Consider the following 21,770-nt stretch of genomic DNA (forward strand, 5'->3'; position numbering starts at 1 on the left):
TAAATGAGGAATCATCTAAAACGTTAACCACCTCCATTCATTCTCAGAAATCTTGCAGACTAAACGCTGCTCAGTGATCATCAGCTTTTGTCTTGCAGTTTTGAAGGCAGTTTCACTGCCTCTCATGGTTCTTTAATCCCACAATGGTAAATTAAAACAGGAGTGTTTTACGTGCAGTTTCAAGTACGGATCACACACCGGTGAGAAAAACACAAGGCACAAAGGAGCTCCTTTTAAGGCTTTTTGTGACTGATTTACCTTTGTTGTTTTAGATTTGCCATTAAAACGCTAAAAACAAATCAGACATCCACAGGCACGCCACGATTTGGCACACTTGTTTTTTAGGGTGTCGGGCCTTCAAAGGCAGGGCGATAAAAAGGTGTTCTCAACTGTACACAGCAGGTAAAAAAAGATTACAACACTCCTGTCAGCTCGCTACGCTTGGGCAAAATGCACTTTGTTCAAAAGCTTAATGAATTCTTCAAGTCTTGTTCAGGCAGAATCTGCCATGAAAGCGGCACCACAGGCGAGGGGATGGAATGGAGAAGCAGTGTAGTATGACCACACAGCTATCTGCCAGTTTTCCTCCCACAAGATGGAGCATGTTAGGAAGTGACTGCCTCCAGGCGGGAAACAACAACAAAAAAAATGCTGCTGACCTCACATTCTGAGCACAGCTTCTCTTAGCAGCCAACATTTGCATTTTTTTCAACAACTGTACAAACAGGCTAACAGTAACTATTTGTGTAAAAATTGCACGTGGAGTTTTGCAGCGCAACGAAACGTCGCAGCTATTTATCAAAGGAACTGTCTTTAATCTCTTTCAGAAGCACCTCTTCGTGTGCAGGATGATTAAATCAGTTTTACTGCTGCCTTAAATCCATATAAAGGACACTTTAGGTGTGCATTATGCTCCCTTTTTTCTGTTCTGCAGAGGCACGAGGATGAAAGCAGCTGTTGTCCTAAACCTCAGCTATCCTGCTGCAATCTGCACTCAATCACACGGCTGTAAAGGCTCTTAAAGGAAAAAGACCTTTTGGTTTGTCATTCCCATTTCAGTCGTGTGCAAACCTTTGTATTGGGAAATTGGGAGCAGCAGAGAAGTTCTCTAGCGTAGTAATTGCACAATAGTCACTTAAACTTTTCCTGCTACGGTCTCCTCTCTCTACCACTCAAACTTCCACAACTGGGTTCTGTCGGTGGGGTTGCAGCGCCTCATCTGGACGTCGGGGCGACCCTCTGCTGTTCGATAGGCGGTCAGGCACATGTCGGAGTGAGGATGATGGATGGTCCCGTCCTGCAGAGATTACAGCGGAAACTGCAGATTAGACTTTGAGGAAAGTGTCACCTTTGCAGAAGAAGGTCTGTAGAAAGGGAGTAGTTTGTGTGGAAATGAACCTCCTCACCTCTCTGAACTCCCAGACGATGCTGGGGGGCTTGGGCTCGCTGTCGTGAGGACAATGTCTCATATTGATGAAGCTGTGTCCCTCGAGGACTTCGGCGCACAGCTCGGTCACTGAGTTGAAACGAATCTCCTTCTGAGAAGTGTATTCAAAGTACTGGGGTAAAAAGAAAAAAAAAAAGATGTGTCATTATTTTTATCTGCTAACATTTGAGATAAAATGCTCCTTCCCTTTAAATTATTGTGGTGATGGGACGGTTTTTCCTTTCCTCTGCTGAGGCACCTCGTCCTCATTAAGCCAGTGTTTGTGCGCCGGTGTTTGTGTCAAGCGATCCCGTCAGTAAAGAGACGGGCTCGGCCCTCTCAATCAAACAGACGTGGAGACAAACCCAACTCTTCCCCTCGGGTGTCATTTTCAACAAACTGACCTGGAGGGACAAAAGAAGTGACACTCCCTGGGCTCCCTGCTAAAGTGAGGCTCAGGCAATCAATCTTCATACTTCCCCGTCCTCTTCTTCACATCTCATACATCTTTCAGGTGCACTGAGGTCTGCGATGGTGGCTTCCAATAAAAGGCTCACTCCTGGCAACAGTTTCTGCCTTCTGACTTATTCACCCAGGCTGTGCCTCTCGCTCTACCTGTGAGGCTCATGTATCTTTTAAATGGAACAGAGGTTTTTTTTTTTTTATGTGGGCCAGGGAGGAGGGAGCAGGAGGGAGGTGATGAAGGAGTTTTCTGGTTTTTGTTTCACAGGGGAGCTTTTCAAACATTGATTTTCGCTAACGCGTGCTGTTTTATTTTGTGAATGACGACACCTGATGCGGTGCATGGACGGAGTAATTAGAAACATCAAACAGGTGGAAGTTGGACGGACGGAGACGAGTTCGCCCATTCATCTGACTCTAGCATTAAATACACATCCACGCAGACAAATTACTTGTCGGTTACTAAACCAGCTATGGATGGAGTTGGCGGGAAATCCAAGTAAAAGCTCCTGCCTTTGAATGGGACAATTTCACAGAAGGCATAGGTAAATGCAATAAGTCCTGGATACGCCAAGAAGCATTGACCTCCTGCTTACCAAAGAGTATGAGAGAGATAGAGCAAGGTGAAAGAAACCAAGAGAAATGCTTACCTGGTTGCCTCCCTGGCCGTGGCAGCCGAACAGAGAAAGTTGGGCGCCTGTGGGATTGTGGTCTGGAGCGTTGTAATCAAGGCACTCTGATTGGATCCCTGAGCTATGGATCTGAAAGGAGCACAATTCTCAGCAACAATAAGGAAGTGATAGTGCACATCAACTCCTGTTAAGTCTCTCCGCTTGGTTTTATTCTCTGCAGACAGGTCACACAGCAAGGCCACACACAAAACAATTACAACATCTACAAATCTATACTACTCTGATTAATGCCAAAAAATAATCTAAATCCTTTCCTAACAGGATAAATAATCAAATCAGACAAGAGTGTTTAATTAGCAGATACTCACAGCTCCATGCCAGCCTTCCCTGTCCTCAGGTACGTGCAGATCGGGGTAGATATTTTTAAGATACCAGTCAAAACTTTTGCATTTCAGCCTCTCCCTCAGCAGCAGTCGCTCGGAGATGTCCCCGTAGGTTTCCTGTAAAGAACAAGGATCAGTGGCGACATGAAAGCAACCGGCAAGTGAAGTGAAAAACTCTGATTCTGTTTCATCGCAGTGACACCTGTCAAGGTTTGGGAGACAATAGTGAGTATGTTCTTATAGCTCTGATAGTTGACATGTTGGTAGGAAGAATAATGGCCACGCCAACAGATCTGGACATCTTTAATGAAGCCAGAATTATAATAGTTGGGGGGGGAGGGCATTGTCTGCAAAATGTCAGGTTCTGTGGTGGGTCCAGGTTAGGCAGAACTGTCAGCGTATCTGTCTGTTTTCAGTTCAGTGTGAAGGAGACAGGTTAACATGTTGTTAGCATGTTCATGGTTTGCAGTGATCAGTAACATCCTGGAGCAGTGGCAGTTTCTAATAATGGGCGATAGAAGCAGCTGCCCAGGGTGGCATCTTGTCAAGGGTGGCCTGGCCCCACCCTCAAAAAAATAAAACGCATTAGTTCATATTATTTCCTATTGCCCACTTGCGTGGAGTGAGTGCCCTCCGCCAGGTGCAGGGGGTGTAGCTTCTGCTGAGGTCTGACACGGTTTGTGAGAGAAGGGGTGGGGAGGGGATTCTCTCACTGGCCTCAGTAACGCCCTGAGTTTCACTACTACCTCCACCACTACAGCTGTTTTGTTTATTTGTCAGAGGTTAGGTCACCCTGGGTTACATTTCCACAGTTTAGGAAAAAGAGAAAATAAGAAGAGGAAAAACGAGCAAAAGATATAGGCATGCAGCTGCGTCATCTCTTGGAGCTTGAAAGGTGTTATGTTAAGTTATGTAGGCTATAGCCTGTTGCAAGATAGGTTTGCTATTAATTAATAACATAAGACACTAACTGTTGTTTACATTTAGCTGCTTAGGATGACATATTTGGTTTTCAGCAGAAAATATGACCGTTTTAAAGACTGAAATTCTTCAAAAACTAAACGACTACATGGGAAAGTAATATTAGGCTACTATAATTACTAAAAGCAATGATCTTGTGAAGTAGCTTGAACTGTGTTAAATAGCCATTAACTGGAAGAGGTGTTGATTTGTCTCCTATTCTGAATATTTCATAAATTGTACATATACGTAGGCCTGTTTGTTTTTGTCTAAAGGCTCCCACATACTCAGGCGTACTGTGCGTACTCCGTGAGCCGCGCGGACACTGCGCGCACTGTCCACAGACGGTTGAGACTTCATACTCGAGCGTACACCCCGACGGGCTGCAGCCCAGCTCCGCAGGAAATGGGCGTTTACTTTCGGGACAAATTGAGGTCACCGATTGGTCACTTGCTGGCATGCCTACTGGATTGATTGACAGGTCGCACATAAACAAAAACAAACAAACAAAAATAAAAAAAAAACGAGAGCTACCGGTGGTCCTGGGTAGAGGCAGCTGGCAGCTTCAGCAGCAACAGTGTTCTGTGTTTATGTTGTTAATAAAAAGTTCTCAAAAATAAACAATAAAAACAGGGAGCGCTGGCCCTGCAGCCCACACATTAGACCGGCCCACCGGGAAATGTCCAGACCCTCATGCAGCCACACCGGGCCTGATTTTAATTCCCTTGTGACAAATTCCTTCATTTCTCACAGTTTCAGTCATGACATCAACAGAGGAGGAGGAAGAGATCGCTTGCCTTTTGGCAAAAACAAAAGAAAAGGCCATTAAATCAGACCAGGGATGAAGAAGGGGAATTTAATACACAAGTGTCGCATACAAAACAGTCCGTCGCCGAGCAGTTTATTGTGCGACACGGAGTACGCATACGTGGTCATAAAAATTTACGGACATGGCTTGCAGACGTCCACTTCGAGTTTGCGTTGAGTCTAATCAGGTCTGCATGGACCTCTGCCGAGTGAAGTACACCCGAGTATGTGGGAGCCTTTAGTTGTTTGCTATGTCAGTATGACAGTCCTTAAATCACTTCACATTACTTGGGAACATTATGTTAGCCTGCTGTTAGGGATGCACAATATTGGATTTTTGACCAATATCCGATATGCCGATATGTTAAAACTTATTTGGCCGATAACCGATGCCAATACCGATATTTTTTCCCCTAGACCTACTTACAGAGACTACATAGCTTTCTCTGCTGTAGAATTAAAATACTACATTATTCTGCACAGTCTTTGTCAGTTTGGCCTGCTACCAAATGCGGATGTCAAAAAGGGGCTGAAAATGATGCAACACTTCAACTTTGATTATGTTTAATGTCAAATTTATTCATGACATTTACTCTATAACACAATGACAAATACTTGAACAGTGCAAATTTGTCAGTTTTCACAAATCTAAACTCAACCTGTTCACAAGCGGCAAGTGAAAAGCACTAATAGAAATACTTAGTTTCTTAAATTAAAAATTAACTTAAAGCAGAAGCCTTATAATGTATATCGGTGAGTTTTGATGGAATGGCCGATGTCCGATATTTAACTTTAATTGCAAATATCGGCCGATACCGATACTATGTCGATAATATCGTGCATCCCTACCTGCTGTAATTACTTAGTATTGCATTAAGATACTTCTCAACAACAATTTTTATAGTTATTAAATAACCATTGTGAGGCATAGAATTATAAATGTTTGATAATGATACAACTGATTTAAGTTTAAGTATGGTATTTCATTAAAATTCAGGGGCACTTCTAAAACGTTTTGTGGCACCTTCTGCCACAGGCCAGGATGAGGAGCCCTCCACTTCCTCAGCCACAAATGTGTCTCCACAAGTTGTCTGATCCTGAGGATGAAGGACTCTATCTTTACCCTGCAGGAATCTGGGGTGCAAAACATTTTGCAATGTTATTTTGTGACTTGTTCAAAGTGCAGTAGTAGTAAACAGATTTTCTTCAGAGTTCAGTTGTGCACTTTAACCTTGGGATCGCTCCGGGCACCTAACGGGCTGGGGCTGCCCCTGTCCTAGAGCTGCTGAGTGCTTTCTGGAAAATGGCAAAGTGTATGAATTCCCAAAATCTCAACTTGACTGTTATTAGGATGGACTTGGATGTGCTGATGGGAAAACACACCTTCTACTGCCCTGAAGGAAGAGCTTTAAACATGACTTTGACAATAATAAACGGACATTGTGAAGGCAAACGGAGACATCCTGGAGATGACAGCTGAGTTATGCTCTTAAAACAAGCAACCCTAACACTTACACACCCTAACTGTTCACATGACCTGAGGAGGAAATAGATGTAAACTCATGGGGTTGTGGACACACAAAGCTACTTCTGTGATCTGTCTAATGTCTTAAAGCTGGAATCAATAAAATAAGAACGTTAAAAATGTAGTTTCCCATGTAACACAATATAATAACAAAGATTTTAATCTTGTTTTCATCTTTATGAAAAATAATTTACAAAAATTCAGGAAGTTGACTTTAGAAATTCAAAAAAGATACAACTATTTATCAAAACAAACAGTAAGTTAGAAAAATACTGTAAGACTTCCTGTCTGAATATTAACTAAACAAGATAACCTGATTATTTTTACAATCAGGATATTTTGTGCTTTCTTTAATTGATAAAAATGTATCTAACTTCATTATCGGGGGAATTGAATATATTTTATTTTGTAACAAGTACTTAGATAATTTCAGTTTTATAAAAAGGTTCAAATACATATTTTAAATAACGGATTAATAACAGTTTGTAAATGCAGACACAAATTTAAATTTTGTTTTATGAGTTATAAAAAAAATCCAGGTAAATTTAATCTATGGTTGTTTCATGATTTTGAGTGTACTCGTGACAACCAGGTTAACAGGAAGATGAAAAAAGTGCGTGGGGAACGGTGATCCACTGGTCGTGCACAGAGACTGCATGGTGCAGGGAAAACTTTGCAAAGTACACGCTGTCACGTTTATCCAGCTTGGACCTCCGTTTTGTGCCCAGAGGACCGCGGGGGAGTTCCTGGTCAATCTGCACAGCAGAGGATTGAGTCTGAGCTGTTTGTTTTTTTCTGAGAGGGCCGAATCGCAGGAGCCAAGCTGAGCTGGGCTGCTGCTGTCTGGTGGATTGTTAAGGGTCGAACAGGAGGAGATAGAGATCCAGTCATTCACCTGCACCATGGGACGAAAGTGAAGGGGGGGTTACATCTTAAATGTTTGTGAGGATGAGAGAATATCCCAGACTGGTAGGATTAAAGTTTCCATTAAGAATATGAGCTCCATCATGTGCCATCCAACTCAATAACAAGCTTGCAGATAAAGAAAACTGAGTGCACTCTGGTAACTCTAAAACCAGGGGTTAAATTCATTATTTTATTTCAACTGGGTAACTTTGTGTTCTAATTTTAATTTGATTTAAAACAATTCTTCTTCTTTCAGCTGCTCCCTTCTTCGGGGGTCGCTGCAGCAAAATAACTTGCATGAAGACTTGGCGATTGGTTTGTTTTTTATGCCAGATGCCCTTCCTGATGCAACCACCGATCACTGAGCTACCACAGCCCTCTGTGTGGAGCTCAAGGGTCCCCAGTGGGGCAAATGAGGGTGGAGGCAGTTGTGGGTGCTTCACTTTTCCCACCCGCATTCGATGTTGTCAGTCCAGGGAGTTGAACCGACAACCTTCCGATCACAGGTCACCCTCTCTAACCGCTGCACCACTTACTGTATTTGTTGTGTGAATCTGCCATTTCTTTATTCAGTTGTACACTAAAAAATAATGTACACGTCACATTTTGTTTTATTTGAAAAACCTCGAGAATTATCATTCTAGACAGTTAATAAACACTGGAACGTCTCTTTCACTATACAGTAGTCCCTCGTTTATCGCGGGGGATCCGTACCCTGAAGCTGCATGTTAAGTGAAAAACAACAAAGTAGGAATATTTGTACAAGTAGTAGTTTATTTAAAAAAAAAAAAAAAAATGAAAAAATATATATACAGTATATTAAGGCGTTTTAAACCCTTCCTACACTCTTGCAATTCTAAACAACGTTTATAAACTCTAAACGCTCTAAAAGAACAGACAGTCATGATTTCAGCTCCCTGCCTCCTCTGCTCTTTGCCACCTGCAAGTGTTCTTGGCCACGCCCACTTCTCCGCTCTGCACGGAGAACAGCTGATCAGCTGCAGCAGGAAGCTTATCCTGCAGTATTGGTTGCACAATGGTGCAGGAGGTGTTAAATAATTTTAAATAATTTATTTTAAATAAAAATTCCATGTCGATCATGTGGCCAATTGTGTGTCATGTCCAATTTTAATTAGAAAAACTGCGATAGAGCGAGTCCGCGATAAATGAGCCATGAAGTAGTGAGGGACTACTGTACTATAATTGGAATTTAAACGGGACCTATATTAAATAGTTATTCTCATGGTATAACAAGCCAGGTGATGAAAGGGTTACACTAATAAATGTTATAAATACTGTTACAGTCAGAAAAGGGGGGACTGTCCTCTCCGGGTTGAAAGTGGGTCAAAAGTCTCAGGTGGAAGAGTTTAGTAGTTTTGTGGTCCAAATGAGTTTCCTCCACAGGGTAGCTGGACTCTCCCTTAGACAGAGGGTGAGAAGTTGAGCAATCCAGGAGAGACTCGGAGTAGAACTGCTGCTTCTCCACATTGAGAGGAGCCAGTTAGGTAGTTCGGCCATCTGGTAAGGATATCCAACTGGGAAGACTCCAGGAAAGACCCAAGACACGCTGGAGAGACTGTCTCTCAGCTAACCTCCCAAAACAGCTGGAAGAGTTGACTGTGGAAAGACATTTCTGGACTCTCCTAGCAACAGGACCCCAGAACAAGTGAAAGATAATGGATGGATGGATATTTTACTACACCCCTTTAAACCAATTTAATACACTTAAAAAGCCTTCTCAATATTTAAAAATATATTGTCATTGCAATATCATTATTATAAATCAAAGGCTGTTACATTATTTTGTAGGAGCCAATACCAGCTGAGCGTAACTGAGATGCTAAACCATGTTTTTCTGTATGGTGCAGCGGCAGCCTTTAGCTCTGTGCTGTGCTCAATCTCCCCCTGACCAGATAATTTATTGTTTGATCAAAGATCCCAGACATGAATAATGCACTTTTGTTTTTCAGATAGGTGTAACTGAGATACATGAATTTTTTATAGTACCCAATACGGCGGCACAGCGCGCACACACAAACACATACATTAACATGTCAGACCCAACAAGGCAGACAGTGTGAGATCATATGTCGACATCTAGACAAGCCAGTGACATCATATGAAAAGTCAAAGTCAAATATCAAGTCTGAGCCGCGCTGTGTGTCAAATTAACATGTTGAAAAGTGTAACAGCGGATCACTACAGGGCTTCAAGAACCACCAGAACGTAACAGGTTAATGTGTTTGTGAGTGTCGACCTTTCTGGCTGGAGGGTTCCTGTTGTAGAAGTGCTGTTTATAAGAGTCCATCCAAACTTCTGCAGCTCGTACGGTGTTCTGCAGGAAGTTGGGTCGTGCATATGGGGCCTTTTTAGGGAAAACATGACCCACATGAGAGCAGGGGTGAATCTCCAAACTACCTCCACACTGCCATACCTGTTGGAAAACGACACATAAACAAATCTTTAATGTTTGGAGTTGAAATTGACAGAGTTTATGACACAACATTTTAAGGTATCATTCTGGACAACAAACTTAGTTGGAAGCCTCATACTGAATATATTAGAAATAAAATTGCAAAAACTATTGGAATATTGTTTAAAATAACAGATTTAATAAATATTAAAGCTTGCATATTATATACTCTTCCTTGGTTATGGCTTACTTGTCATATTGCTCAGAAATATGGGGAAATGCAAATAAAACAACTATTGACATATTAATAAAGTAACAAAAAAGTAATTAGGCTTATTAATAAAGCAGGATATTGTGAACCAACTAATAAACTTTTTATTCAAAGTAATACTTTAAAATTTAATGACACTGTTTATATAAAAATACTGGATATCATGTATAAAGCACTGAATAAAAGTCTTCCTTTTGGAATTCAGAAATTATTTAAGTTAAGAGAGAGTAAATCTCTTAATTTCATTGTACTGTGTATAATGACAATAAAGGCATTCTGATTCTGATTCTGATTAAAAATAATTTACGAAGATTGCTCATATTTGAACAAGCTAAAGAGAAAAGTAAAGTAAAATCTAGATGCAGTTCAGTTATTGGTGTGAAACTGTGGAACGAATTGAATGATGATCTCAAATTATGTGCTTTTTATTGGTGAGCTTTAAAAGAGCCTTAAAATGTAAAATTATAAAAGCTGTTATGTAGATGTATATATGCATTGTGTAATGTATGTAATGTGAGTATGTGTATGCATTATATACATGCATATTTAAATATACGGTAAATGTCTGTTTGTGTACTGATGTATATGGACAGTATATCTGTCATTATGTAGACTGCTGAGTATATGAATAGGGTAGGCAAGTACAAGCCTTGGCTTCAGCCAATTCCTTTTTTGGTAAATGATTGATTTACCATTTTTATATTGTTTTCCTTTTTTTGCAATGTTTTTAATTTACCAAAATAAAGTTGAGAAAATGGAGTTGAAATTGATGGTTCTGGGAAATGAACCGTCTGCTGCTTTGTTGTGTTGTCGTCGTTCAGTGCAGGCTGTTATTGACACGCAACGCAAACTCTGTGATGAATGTTCAGCAGGAACTCACTTTTATTATTACACACAAGTATTTTTTTTTTCATTTGCACTCAGGTATGACACAACAACAAGTAAGCCATACTGGTTGAGTTTTCAAATCAAATTCGACAAACTTCTTGGGATTTCCAGCGCTTGCAAGCTCGCGCACGCCTCAGACTGAAAGCTGATGTTTGCATAAAGGGATCGTTCAGATCATTTGAGATGGAGATCTTCTGAAAAGTTATGAGCAATAAATATTGTACCTGTTGTAGAAAGGTTTTGATTGACCTCAGTTTGGAGAAAGAGACTTTCGTTCTGACTGGACTGACGAGCTATAGCAAGTCCAAGTGGGGTCAAGACCAAAGTGGTTTTATATAGTCTTAAAATATTTATACATATAAAATATAACAGTTATATTATCATTGGAAGTGCTCCAGACTTACATCCATCCGTCCATTATCTTTACCTACTTCTTCCTTTCCTGGTCACAGGGTCATGTTCAGCCGTCAATTAATCATTAAACATGAATTTTGTATAAATAACCATTTAATGCTAAAGAGATGGTAATATGTAGAAGAAGATAGTGTGGCTTAATAAAGGCTGCAAATCTCATATATTGGATTGGAAGGTAATTTGTTTGTCAAATCAAAGGCTTAGAAATCAAAGCAAGTGCATATATAAACCTAGCTATGCTTTTAAAATAATTACTGGTTGCAGACAGCAGCTTTAATATTTGTTAATTTATTTAGGTTGTTCTCCAGCACTCAGACGTACACGCTCTTTTGTCAGAAGTGGTAGGAAAGCATTTGGATGCCAAATCACAGTGAAAGGCAAATTTACAGCTCTTTAAAAACATCCCAATAGTGTTTAAGGTGGAAAAAACAAAATGTCAACATCATCTCAGCTGTCAAATGTCCAATTTCCGTTATGCCTTGATTATATGAGGGTGTCAGTGCAACAGGAATGCTGGCGTTTATTTCCCTGCTGACAGAAGAGACAGGATGAAAGCAGCTGTGTACAGAGTCTGTCTCTGTACTCAGATTCAGGTAAACGCATCACTGGATGACATTTGAGTTCACATCCGGCTAAAGCTACCAAAGAGCTATTCAGGACGGGAGGTTCTTGAGTGGCTCGAGTCAGTCACAGGATTCGAATCAGCTACGGTTCACTCCATTTAGACCAGACTAAAGGCAGGCAAACACCACGTTATACACAAGCTGAGGGTAGCTACAGTCAAAGTTTGTCAAAAGCTTTCCTTTATACAGCTGCTAGCTATAAATTATTTACAATTAAACCTCAAATATAACGATTCCACCTTCTTTTGAGCTCCTAATATTTGAGTTAGTTTAGATTTATATGAATACTGACAGAAAGTTGCGCAAACTCAAGTTTAGGCTTGGCTTTTAACTGCACTCTGACAAATTTGCTGGAAGATTTCCAAGTGACAGCTGTGGGATATTTCATTATACTGAATTTAAATAAAAATGCAAACCTTATAACTGATTAAATTACATTTTATTTGGCACAAAAGCTGTAACAGAAGTCTGCAGAACAAAGCAGAATGATCAAACTCATCAGTCATCCTGTAAAACACCTGTGTTTGCACAACAGCAAACCCTGATTTATGGTTTTAATTTCTATAACATAACTTTGATTTTTGAGAATCCAAGAGAAACACCAGTAAAGAATGAAAGGTTGTTCAAACGACACAGCTGTCATCAATCTGTTGCTAATAGTTCTTGAAAATGAACCAGTTCTTTCCAGCTATATCCACAAGGAATTTTACTCAATTCAGAAAATATAAATAATGCATGGGCAAAAAGACCCGAGAAATGAGAGTGGCTTTTTTTTTTTCACATCTATATCACATTCCTCAGCCTGTTCTTCTTCACGCTGTGAATAAATCCATTTACGGTTTCACAAATCGTTGCCAAGCGGACTGACGCAAAGAAGAAGAAAGTGACGCAAACATGGTAGGGTCATCTTAGTATCCGTTTCAGGTGCGGTGACTGGCCATGTGATCCGACACTCACGCGTGTCAATCTAACACCAGCGCTGACCGTTAGTGAATGAACAGATGGATCAAGGCCCAGGCGCTGGGATCTCAATAAACTAAAGTTCACTTAAATTAGATGGATCACCTTTTCTTACTGTTTTTAAAAGCTGATCCTTGGTTTCATGTTACTAAGCCACACTGTGGTAATTGGGCAGACTCAGTGGTCCGGAAAGCTGAACTCACCCTGAAAGAGAGTTCGAGGTTTTCTCCTCCCCACACCTCCATCCCCATGTCGTATGTGCCAAGGTACTCAAAGTAAGCTTTGCTCACAGCAAATAAACCACCTGCCATGGTAGGAGACCTGTGGGGACACACAAATTTCACTTTAACTTATGATCAAATTAAGAAGAACGTAAAAAAAAAATGTTGATCAGTCACAGATTTTTGCTTTTGAAAGCACATTTGTAGACAGTTATTAGACGATAAAGCATATTTCAGTAATTAGCAGCTGAAAAGGAGCCCACTCTTTACCTGATGGGGTCAATACGAGACTTTCGCCTCTTGCGTTCCACTTCAGGAACCGAGTGCCACTGAAAGGTGAGCCTCCAGTCAAATCCTCCGATCATCGGCTCGTCTGTTTGCATGTAAAACTCGAAACTGTTCCAGTCGATGGTGTCGATCACAGGGCACACTATGGTGCTGGCGTTCTCAGCAATCCTAAACAAAACACCATTAATGCACAGAAAGAAAGAGGAAGGGGAACGAGACAAACTGTTTAAGACTTTAGACTCAGAATGCACAAAAAGCTCCTAAAGGTCTGACTTGGATCACCTTTCCAGCAGAGGCTCGATCCAGCCGGGAACACACTCACAGTGGCAGTCAAGAAACGTCAGAACATCCCCCGTGGCGTAGGTGGCGCCAATGAGACGTGCTCGTACCAGCCCTTCTCTTTTGTTGGTGCGAATGAGCCGCACACGTTGCAGATTACTGATGTACTCTGCCAGCTGCGACTTCAGGTAACCTAGTGTATAAAACACACAGAGATATCTTTAACATGAATTTATTCTTAGCAACTTCTAATCTTCATGCAACCATTTACATGCAGTTAATAAACTGCCTTTTAAACACTGCAATGCAACTTTATGCTGGTTTGGATGTTTTGCATCAAGAAGGTAAAACAAGACGCACAACTACTTCTGTATGTGACTTATACTGCGCAAAAGTTACCATCTTTTGTTTGAAGTTTGTGTTTGTGTATTCTCTAAAAGTGATCCTGAGGACCAGTTCTCCAGCATTTTTGAATGTCTTTCAAAGCACTTTGCACTTTGGTTGCTTTCTACACATTTTAAAGACACGCTCTATATCTGGCCCTTTTCAAACTTCTAGTTTTGCTTGTTTTTGTTTTGTTAAACTGCTGGAGTCTGAGCTGTGACTTTTACAAGCAGCAAAGAATCACATAACTCAAGGGATGAGCCTGTGTTGTATCATAGCAGACAGCTTAACATTTAACCAACTTTTAATTGTATCTTTAGGCACTTTGGTTTTAGCTGCCTGCCTTAAAAACAAATAAGTTGTTAAAGTTTATTACCGTAGTTTTCGGACTACAAATCTCTACTTTGTTCACACGCTTTGAACACTGCGGCTTATACAATGCTGCAGCTAATTTATAGATTTTTGTTTTTGACGGGCTAACGAGCTTAATGCCACCAAAACATTTAACCTCGTCACACCCAGGCGCTCACATAGCTGCCCACTACAAGTCTCTCTTGGGGGGTGGGTTCTCGTGACTCAATAAGACTACCTGTAAAGGTTATCAATTAAAACAAGTTTGTTCTATAATTTTCCAAATAATTTTGCTCTAAAAATATTTTTGCTCATCTGTATAATAGCATATCTTTAGAGTTGATTTTTTTAGGCTGTTTTGTTAATATCCATTTGGTGACTTGTTAAAAAACAAGAAATCGTATAGCTTCCTTTCTTTGAAATACATTTTTAAAACTATAAGGTCAAACTGATTTGCTGACAAAAGCAGTAAAAGCTTAATTTAATAAAAGTCAGGCGGGCTTTCGGGTTCAGGCTTGTAATTACTGTTAATTGTCGGGTCGGGGTAAGGATGCCCCCTGGGCGCCTCCCTAGGGAGGTGCTTCGGGCATGTCCAACTGGGAGGAGACCGCGGGGAAGACCCAGGACAGGCTGGAGAGACGATGTCTCTCGGTTGGCCTGAGAATGCCTTGGAGTCCTCCCAGAAGAGCTGGAAGAGGTGGCTGTGGAAAGAGATGTCTGGGCCTCCCTGCTCAAGCTGCTGCCCCCGCGACCCAACTTCGGAATAAGCGGAAGATAATGGGATGGATGGATGTCGGGCCGGGTTTGGAAAAAGTGGCTATGGGCTGGGGCCGGGTCGAATGCAACTCTTGTGCGCAGGAGGAAGTAAAGATAGCGATCAATGACTTCCTGGTAGGCTACTGTTTTTTTTTCTTTTCTTTTAACCAGCCATGTTACAGGCACTGTTCAGAAAAAAACTACGTATGTGTGTGTTACCGGTACGTATTTAATTAAAAGTTTTAAAAAATCTTTCAGTGTAAATATCTCATGTTACAATGTGGACACCCACAGCTTATACAGAAGTGCAGCCTATATGTGTACTTTGTTTTTTCTTTTTAAATTTAGTGGGCACGGCTTATATTCAGGTGCGCTCAATAGACCAGAAATTACGGTAAATTGCATTTAGAAACTGACCAAAAAAAGAGCCATTACCAAATACTTGTATGTTCAGTTGGCTGGTGATGAATCTCAGGTTCTGTCCCGTCTGTATGGGACCTTTTTAAAATCCTTCAAATATCCCTATCAGACAATGTTAATCTGCTACAAAAAATGTTTTTAGTGCAACACCTCTTTTTTTGTTGTTTCACTGGAGCAGTTTTCATTTGATTGTGTGCACCATATGACAATTAAATGTTCTTAAGAAATCAAAATACATATTTATGCACGTCTAAATGTTTTACTTTAGTATTCCACATAGATGAAACTAAAGAAATGGAAAAATAAGTCTTTGAATCAGGCTGGCTATAGCAAGGTGCATGAATTTAAAATTGGTTTCCTGTCAATGTGGATTGCATCATTTGAGAAAATTGATTAATAGCCAAGCTCTGATACAGATTTTAATTATATGTTAACTGAAATCTGTGTTGGTGAATGAGTGATTTACCATATTATTTTATTCGCCATATATGTTGAGTAAAACACAACTGAGATGAAAAAAGTAGCTCGATCCTGTTCAGCTGGGTTAGAAGTAAAGATTTTTAAAAGTCATTAGAAGTTTGAAGAAACTTTTCCAGTTCAGGAGTGACGTGTTTAGCATTCCACTTGCTAAAAGTGTTTAGAAGAGCGGAACGTGTGTCATAGCAGCTCAGTTGACTGATGTTATCATTATGGTGTAACGTCTGACAGACTAGACTATTTGTTGTAAATCTAATTGTACAGCAACTGACAGGCACCGAGCTACTCCTGTATCTAGTTTCTGATATGAAGTGGCGTCAGTCTCAGAGTTAGCAGGCCATCGTAATAAGCAGATAGTCCATTCACTGATGAAAACTGTGTGATACAAGTGAAATCTCTAAAAGCTGCTCCTCTGGTCAAGGACTTTCAAAATATCTCACACTTCTTTGTCATTAAATACACTGCCAGCAAAACAAAACTTTACTTCTGCACACAAAACCTAGAAATGAGACAAGCAGAAACTGGAGCAGAGACCTATAGGTTAAAGCTGCTCAGTTCTAATACTGACTGCAGCTGACATCAAAACATCAGCTTTTCCATAACCAGTCAATTCAAGCTACGCCTTGCTCTCATAATGTTTTTAAATTAGTTTTTTCTATAAGCTGTCTTTGTAATTGCTTTTTTGAATATTTATATATATATATATATATATATATATATATATATATATATATACAGACATTTATTCTGGAGTCCCCTTTTCATTTACTCCTTTGTACTCCACCAGTACAACAAAATTAGAGCTTCAAACAACTTTTATCTGCCAGTTCCGCTTTTAAAAACAAAAATATAACCCATGGTTTTTCGGCAGTGTCAGACCTCGGTCACTGTAGTCATCAATTAGGATGATTTCTTTCAGCAGGATGGCAGGCGTGGTCTCCAGCACACTGTGAATAGTTCTCAGCAGGGTGGACCAGGCCTCGTTGTAGAAGGCTATGATCACAGAAGTGGTAGGTAAACGCTGGTAGTCAAACTTCTTATTCCGGCATCTGAGGCATGGATATGTGTGTAGGTGGGCGGAGAGAGAGACAGAGTTGACATAAGCTTAAGTGTTTATGCTCAATACATATTTATAATTTAAAAAAGCAGCAGTAAGAGAGATCTAAATGTTTCTGAAAGGCTTCAGCTGTCAGTGTGGCAGGAGGAGATGTCTAATCTTAATCCAGATTGCAGTCAATGAAACAATAAAAAGAGTTGCAGAAAATATGTATGTGGTCGGAGGCTGTCACACCAGAGAGCAACATACTGCAGCAGTATTTAGAGAGAGACCGCAGAAATGAAAGCAAGCAGAGAAGAAGCAAGCCAAAAGAAAAGACAGAGGGCATGGGGTTGGAACTGAATGAAGATGTAAAGATGAAAATGTTGAAAAGGAAACATCAGTGCATGAAAAAGGGAGACATTGAGCCCTGGTTTTATAATATAATATGATGTAAGAGTTTCAGCACTGGCAAAGAATAAAAACATACAAAGCTGGATACACTATTTGCAAATGGACAGATGGTTACATTTCTGGTCATCTACAATAAAACGGGAAAAGTAACCGTTTGGGGGCTCGTCCGGGATTTGAACCAGGACTTCTCCAAGTGTGGTGTTGTAGTTCAAGATGTTCAAGCTGAAGATAGCTTGGTGCTGTTTATTCTACTTTAGTAAGTGACTGTTTTGATTTTCCATTTTGGGTATGCTTTTGAACCTGGTTTCATTTTTGAGTTTACCCTTTTGTTTGCTTTCTAGGAATTTGACTTAGTTTTCAGTTCAAATTTACAATAAAAAACTAATAAACTTATTTTAATATATTTATCTATTTATTCTCTTGTTTTATTTATTGCTATAATGAAAATTCACAAAAAAGTTACATCATGCCATCTGGACAGACTCTTGGAAGAAACTAGGGATGCACCGATCCACTGTTTCCACATACGATATCTGAGGTTTGGTGTCGGTCGATACCAATCCGATACCGATCCAATACAGATAAACTGTTCTGAATTCCGTTCAACAAACTCAGCGTGCTCTTTAGGATGAAATCTCTGGAGATGCTTGATTAAGTTGGTAGTGTTATAACTGGAAGTTTTAGTGACACCCCCTGGAACCGTCGCTGTGCACGTATTGCACGTAGCTGTCAAATGTGTTGGCTGAGGTAGTGTGAAATAGTTCCAGATGGCTGATCCTGTCGCTCGCTCCATTTTGAAAACAATCTGTGCGGTGAGTTTGCTAGCGCGTGACATCACTCAGAGCACAAAGCATATAATTAGAGTGAATAGATCTGCCCAGTCATGGATCGGTCACATTGTCACGATACCCAATCCAGAAGTTTTTTCCAATATCGGTACCGATACCTATATTGATATCGGATCGGTGCATCTCTAGAAGAAATCTTTAATCTTTAATCTGAAAGACTTCGTTAGTCTGAGGCCTGCAACCAAAATCTGTCATATAAATAGCACCTCACTGACGTGTTTCGAGCCAGCCTGCTGTGGAATTCCCAGAAACTGGCTATACGATAGATTTGGTGGCAGGCAGGCCTCAAACTGAAGAAGTCTTTCGGATGAAAGACGAAATTTCTCCAAGAAGAATTTGTCCAGATGACATGATTTAACATTTTTGGTGATTTATTTACCAGAAAGATTAAGCTTACAAAACTTTTTTTAATTTATAATGAAAAATGAAGTGCAGACACATTCAAAGAAGTAGATATTGTACACAGACAAAAAATAGATGCTAATTAACAACCAGATTAGGGATGGGAATCAGATAAGTTCATTCAGATTCAACCCAGAAAAACATATTGTCTTCAGCAATGCTCAGATCATTATGTTGGTTCCTAAACATAAAAATTCAACCATTCAAGATAATTACGGTATATTTCACCTTTTCCAGTGTATTGCTTTAATTCAATACAGTGGCGTTAGCTATACATATGCTTTAAAAAGACTTGTCATAACATATAAATGCAGCAAGCATACAAAAAAGAACTCGTAAGAGTCCACACAGAGCATGAACAAACCCAGATTTTTCTTTGTTCCACTGAGTTTGTTTCTCCTGCACCTACTACAGGCATTTGATAAGAACTTCTGTCTTTGAAAGAGCAGAGGGAGTGACTTTAAACCTCCCACATAGTTTCCTCTGACCAGTTAGGAGGAGATCAAAGTACCTTATTAGTTTGTCTTTAGTTGTGGAGGATTCACAGTAGCAGAATAGCTTACCTTCATTTAGACAATCAAATAAAAAAGGTAAATTCACTGCTAAAACATATTGATCATTTGCAGATACACTCCAGGGTGTTTATGACAAACAAATGATGTTTTTTCCAAAGCTACCTCTGCATTTCATTAATAAAGGGAGCTGGTGAAGCATAAGGCAAAGGCGGAAGGGGAAACTACTAATAAAAGACATGACACTGTGTTTCATCACAGTGACAAAGCCAACAATAGCTGTGGATGGAATAAATCTATTCACCAGTTCGGTAAAAATAGCAATATATCATAGGAACCTCTGCTTTGTTTTTAACCTAAAGTATAGTGAAAGAGTTCAACTTACTATTTTTAGTGACACATTTTGGCTCAGCACCAGCTCCAGGCATCATTCAAGGTTGGGATGCACGACGTCTCGGATATCTTTGATGCATCATGACTTGTTTCATTGTGAGATGTAATAAACTTGGGTATAGTTTTTCATAACAATCTGCATCTTATTATTCACTGAGGATTTATACTGTATAACACAAGAAAAGCCTAAAAAGATTGAGATAATAGTGCTTCGACTCAATTCGTTTTTTATGTGGTGCCAATTCTCACCAAAACTCAACAAGAGGTATGCTGATGTTCCCTGGCGCTGAGGGGGGGTTTGAATAGTAAATGTTTAGTGATAAGTGTTTTTTCTGGACAGGGAATGCAGGCAAACCTTTACGTTTTTTGTGCAAGATATACAAATGGGAAGGAATTGCATTGGGTATAAGAAGAGAGGTACTTTTTTTTTGCTTGTCTGAGGTGTGTTAAGGATCCTAGAATGCGTTTGGAGTAATTCTATCCACCACAAGGTACAACGGCAGAGTTAGGGGGTGGTTAATAGTGGACTCGGCGATCATATATTAATCTTCGGCCACCCAAATTATCGGAAGCACCTTTATCTGTTAAGCAATATGAAAACTAAAAGCATAGTTCCTTCAAAATGATTGGGGTGGCGTGTTTACATACTATGGTGATGTACCATATTTTCTGGCGTATAAGTCACATCAGTTAAAAAAAGCATCATGAAGAGAAAAAAAACATATTTAAGTCGCTTCGGCGTATAAGTCACATTTATTATGCGTTTATTTAATGGTCAAAAAAGCTCCATTTCACCTGTGCAGTGTGGCACCATCTATCCATCCATCACGGCCGGAGTCGCCAATTCTCCAGCGTACCTCCACCTGCACCAGCTGAGTGAAGCGAGCGCGCACGGGAGGACTCGCTGTTGCAGTTTCTTTTTTTAATTTAAGGCGTCAATCAAAAATTGCGTCATGAATATGGAAAACAAAAATAACATATATAAGTCGCTTTGGCATACAAGTCGCAGGACTGACAAATCTATGCAAAAAACTGTGACTTATACGCCAGAAAATACGGTTCTATGGTGAAAGCCATCTTGAATTTTGATGTGGCAACCCAATTTTCAGTAGTTACATTTCTTACTCCTAAATGCATCCACACGCCAAAACGGAAGTCGGCACATTGCTTATTTTTTTAAATATACAGCTCACAGGATTTACATATATGGCAACAGCCATCTTGGATTTTAACATGGCAACCCACTTTTAGATAGGAGCCTTCCTTATGCCTAGTTGCAGCCACACACTAAAATTCAAGTTATTACCCTATTTATTCTCCAAGTTATCCAGCTCACAATACAAACAGAAGGTATTTTCATGCCCCCTCTTAACTTCATGACAATAGACAAAAAGATGGAAAACTGTAAAAATTAAAAATGAGTCATTTTTGTCTTTAACCAACTCACTCATTCATCCTGTGGTCCTGAATGTGTCGATGGAGGGATATCTTGTCACTGATGTAGATGTTGATAGCGTAGCGCTCCACAGCTTCCTCCTCCTGCTTCTTCTCCTCTGGGCTCAGGTTGAGGTGTGTGGCCCGACCCCACTCCCCTGGTGCGTTGTTGTCTGGTGACAGTTTAACATAAAGAGGTCTAGCCAGCTTCCCATCCATCCCACTCTCTTCTACGGACAGCTGCCTCGCCCGCATATTGTGCTCGTCTTCTTCATCCTGTCCTGACGAGGAGGAGGGGAAAGAGGAGCGCGCTAACAGAATGTAGCCCAGCCACAGCAGCCACAGCAGGAAGCCAGCTTTGGCCAGCACGCCGAGTTTTCGAGAGCAGCGCCCCCTCATGATGAAGAGCACGAGGGCTCCGTGATGAGCCGAGCTTCAGGGAGCCCGTCAGGACACCAGCATTTGACGGATGAAATAAAAACAGTATTGTATCACATCTGGAATACAAGAAAAAGATGAACAGTCTAAATAATCCAAACACTGCACTCGTCCCAAAGTGCTCGATAATCCAGTAAAAATCCATAACAATCACGTAAAAGTTTCTCCACAGTACATCTACACCCAATAAATGCTGTGTTCGCCTTTAAACGCCCCGAGAACACAGCTCAAATCGACCAGAGCAACGGTAATCAACATCGACACCATAAACGCATTCGCCTGCTCAGAGCTGCGTTAAGATGCTCATTAAATACAAATTGCGCAGATGGAAGAGGCTAAATGATGGATGACAATACAGCAGTGCGCTGAATAAATGGCGTGTGCGATACACTCCGGTGAGAGACGCCGTTCATTAGCCTGATGAACTTCATTATGATGATGCCGTTT

The 21,770-nt window shown here is 40.4% G+C and overlaps 1 protein-coding gene across 1 annotated transcript; it reads right to left on the reverse strand.

Moving 5' to 3' along the window:
• Nucleotides 1–763: 763 nt before the first annotated feature.
• On the reverse strand, nt 764–21,300 carry poc1bl (POC1 centriolar protein homolog B (Chlamydomonas), like). Its single transcript, XM_037693390.1, has 10 exons — nt 20,899–21,300; nt 16,726–16,895; nt 13,462–13,651; nt 13,162–13,347; nt 12,874–12,991; nt 9,359–9,535; nt 2,889–3,020; nt 2,539–2,649; nt 1,407–1,559; nt 764–1,297 (listed from the first exon to the last, which is right to left on the reverse strand). The coding sequence occupies exons 1-10, from the start codon at nt 21,282–21,284 to the stop codon at nt 1,166–1,168; spliced, it is 1,755 nt and encodes a 584-aa protein (XP_037549318.1). The 5' UTR covers nt 21,285–21,300; the 3' UTR covers nt 764–1,165.
• Nucleotides 21,301–21,770: the final 470 nt, after the last annotated feature.

The sequence above is a fragment of the Nematolebias whitei genome, chromosome 19 (assembly GCF_014905685.2).
Source record: "Nematolebias whitei isolate Nwh7 chromosome 19, NemWhi1, whole genome shotgun sequence".
Lineage (NCBI taxonomy): Eukaryota > Metazoa > Chordata > Actinopteri > Cyprinodontiformes > Rivulidae > Nematolebias > Nematolebias whitei.

Excerpts from the sequence above, each read along its gene's own strand:
- poc1bl (XM_037693390.1), bottom strand. The coding sequence starts at position 21,284 with ATGAGGGGGCGCTGCTCTCGAAAACTCGGCGTGCTGGCCAAAGCTGGC. Across the intron at positions 9,536-12,873 it reads ACCTCGAACTCTCTTTCAGG|GTATGGCAGTGTGGAGGTAG; the intron begins GTGAGTTCAGCT and ends GTTTTCCAACAG. Across the intron at positions 3,021-9,358 it reads GGAACCCTCCAGCCAGAAAG|GAAACCTACGGGGACATCTC; the intron begins GTCGACACTCAC and ends TGTTCTTTACAG.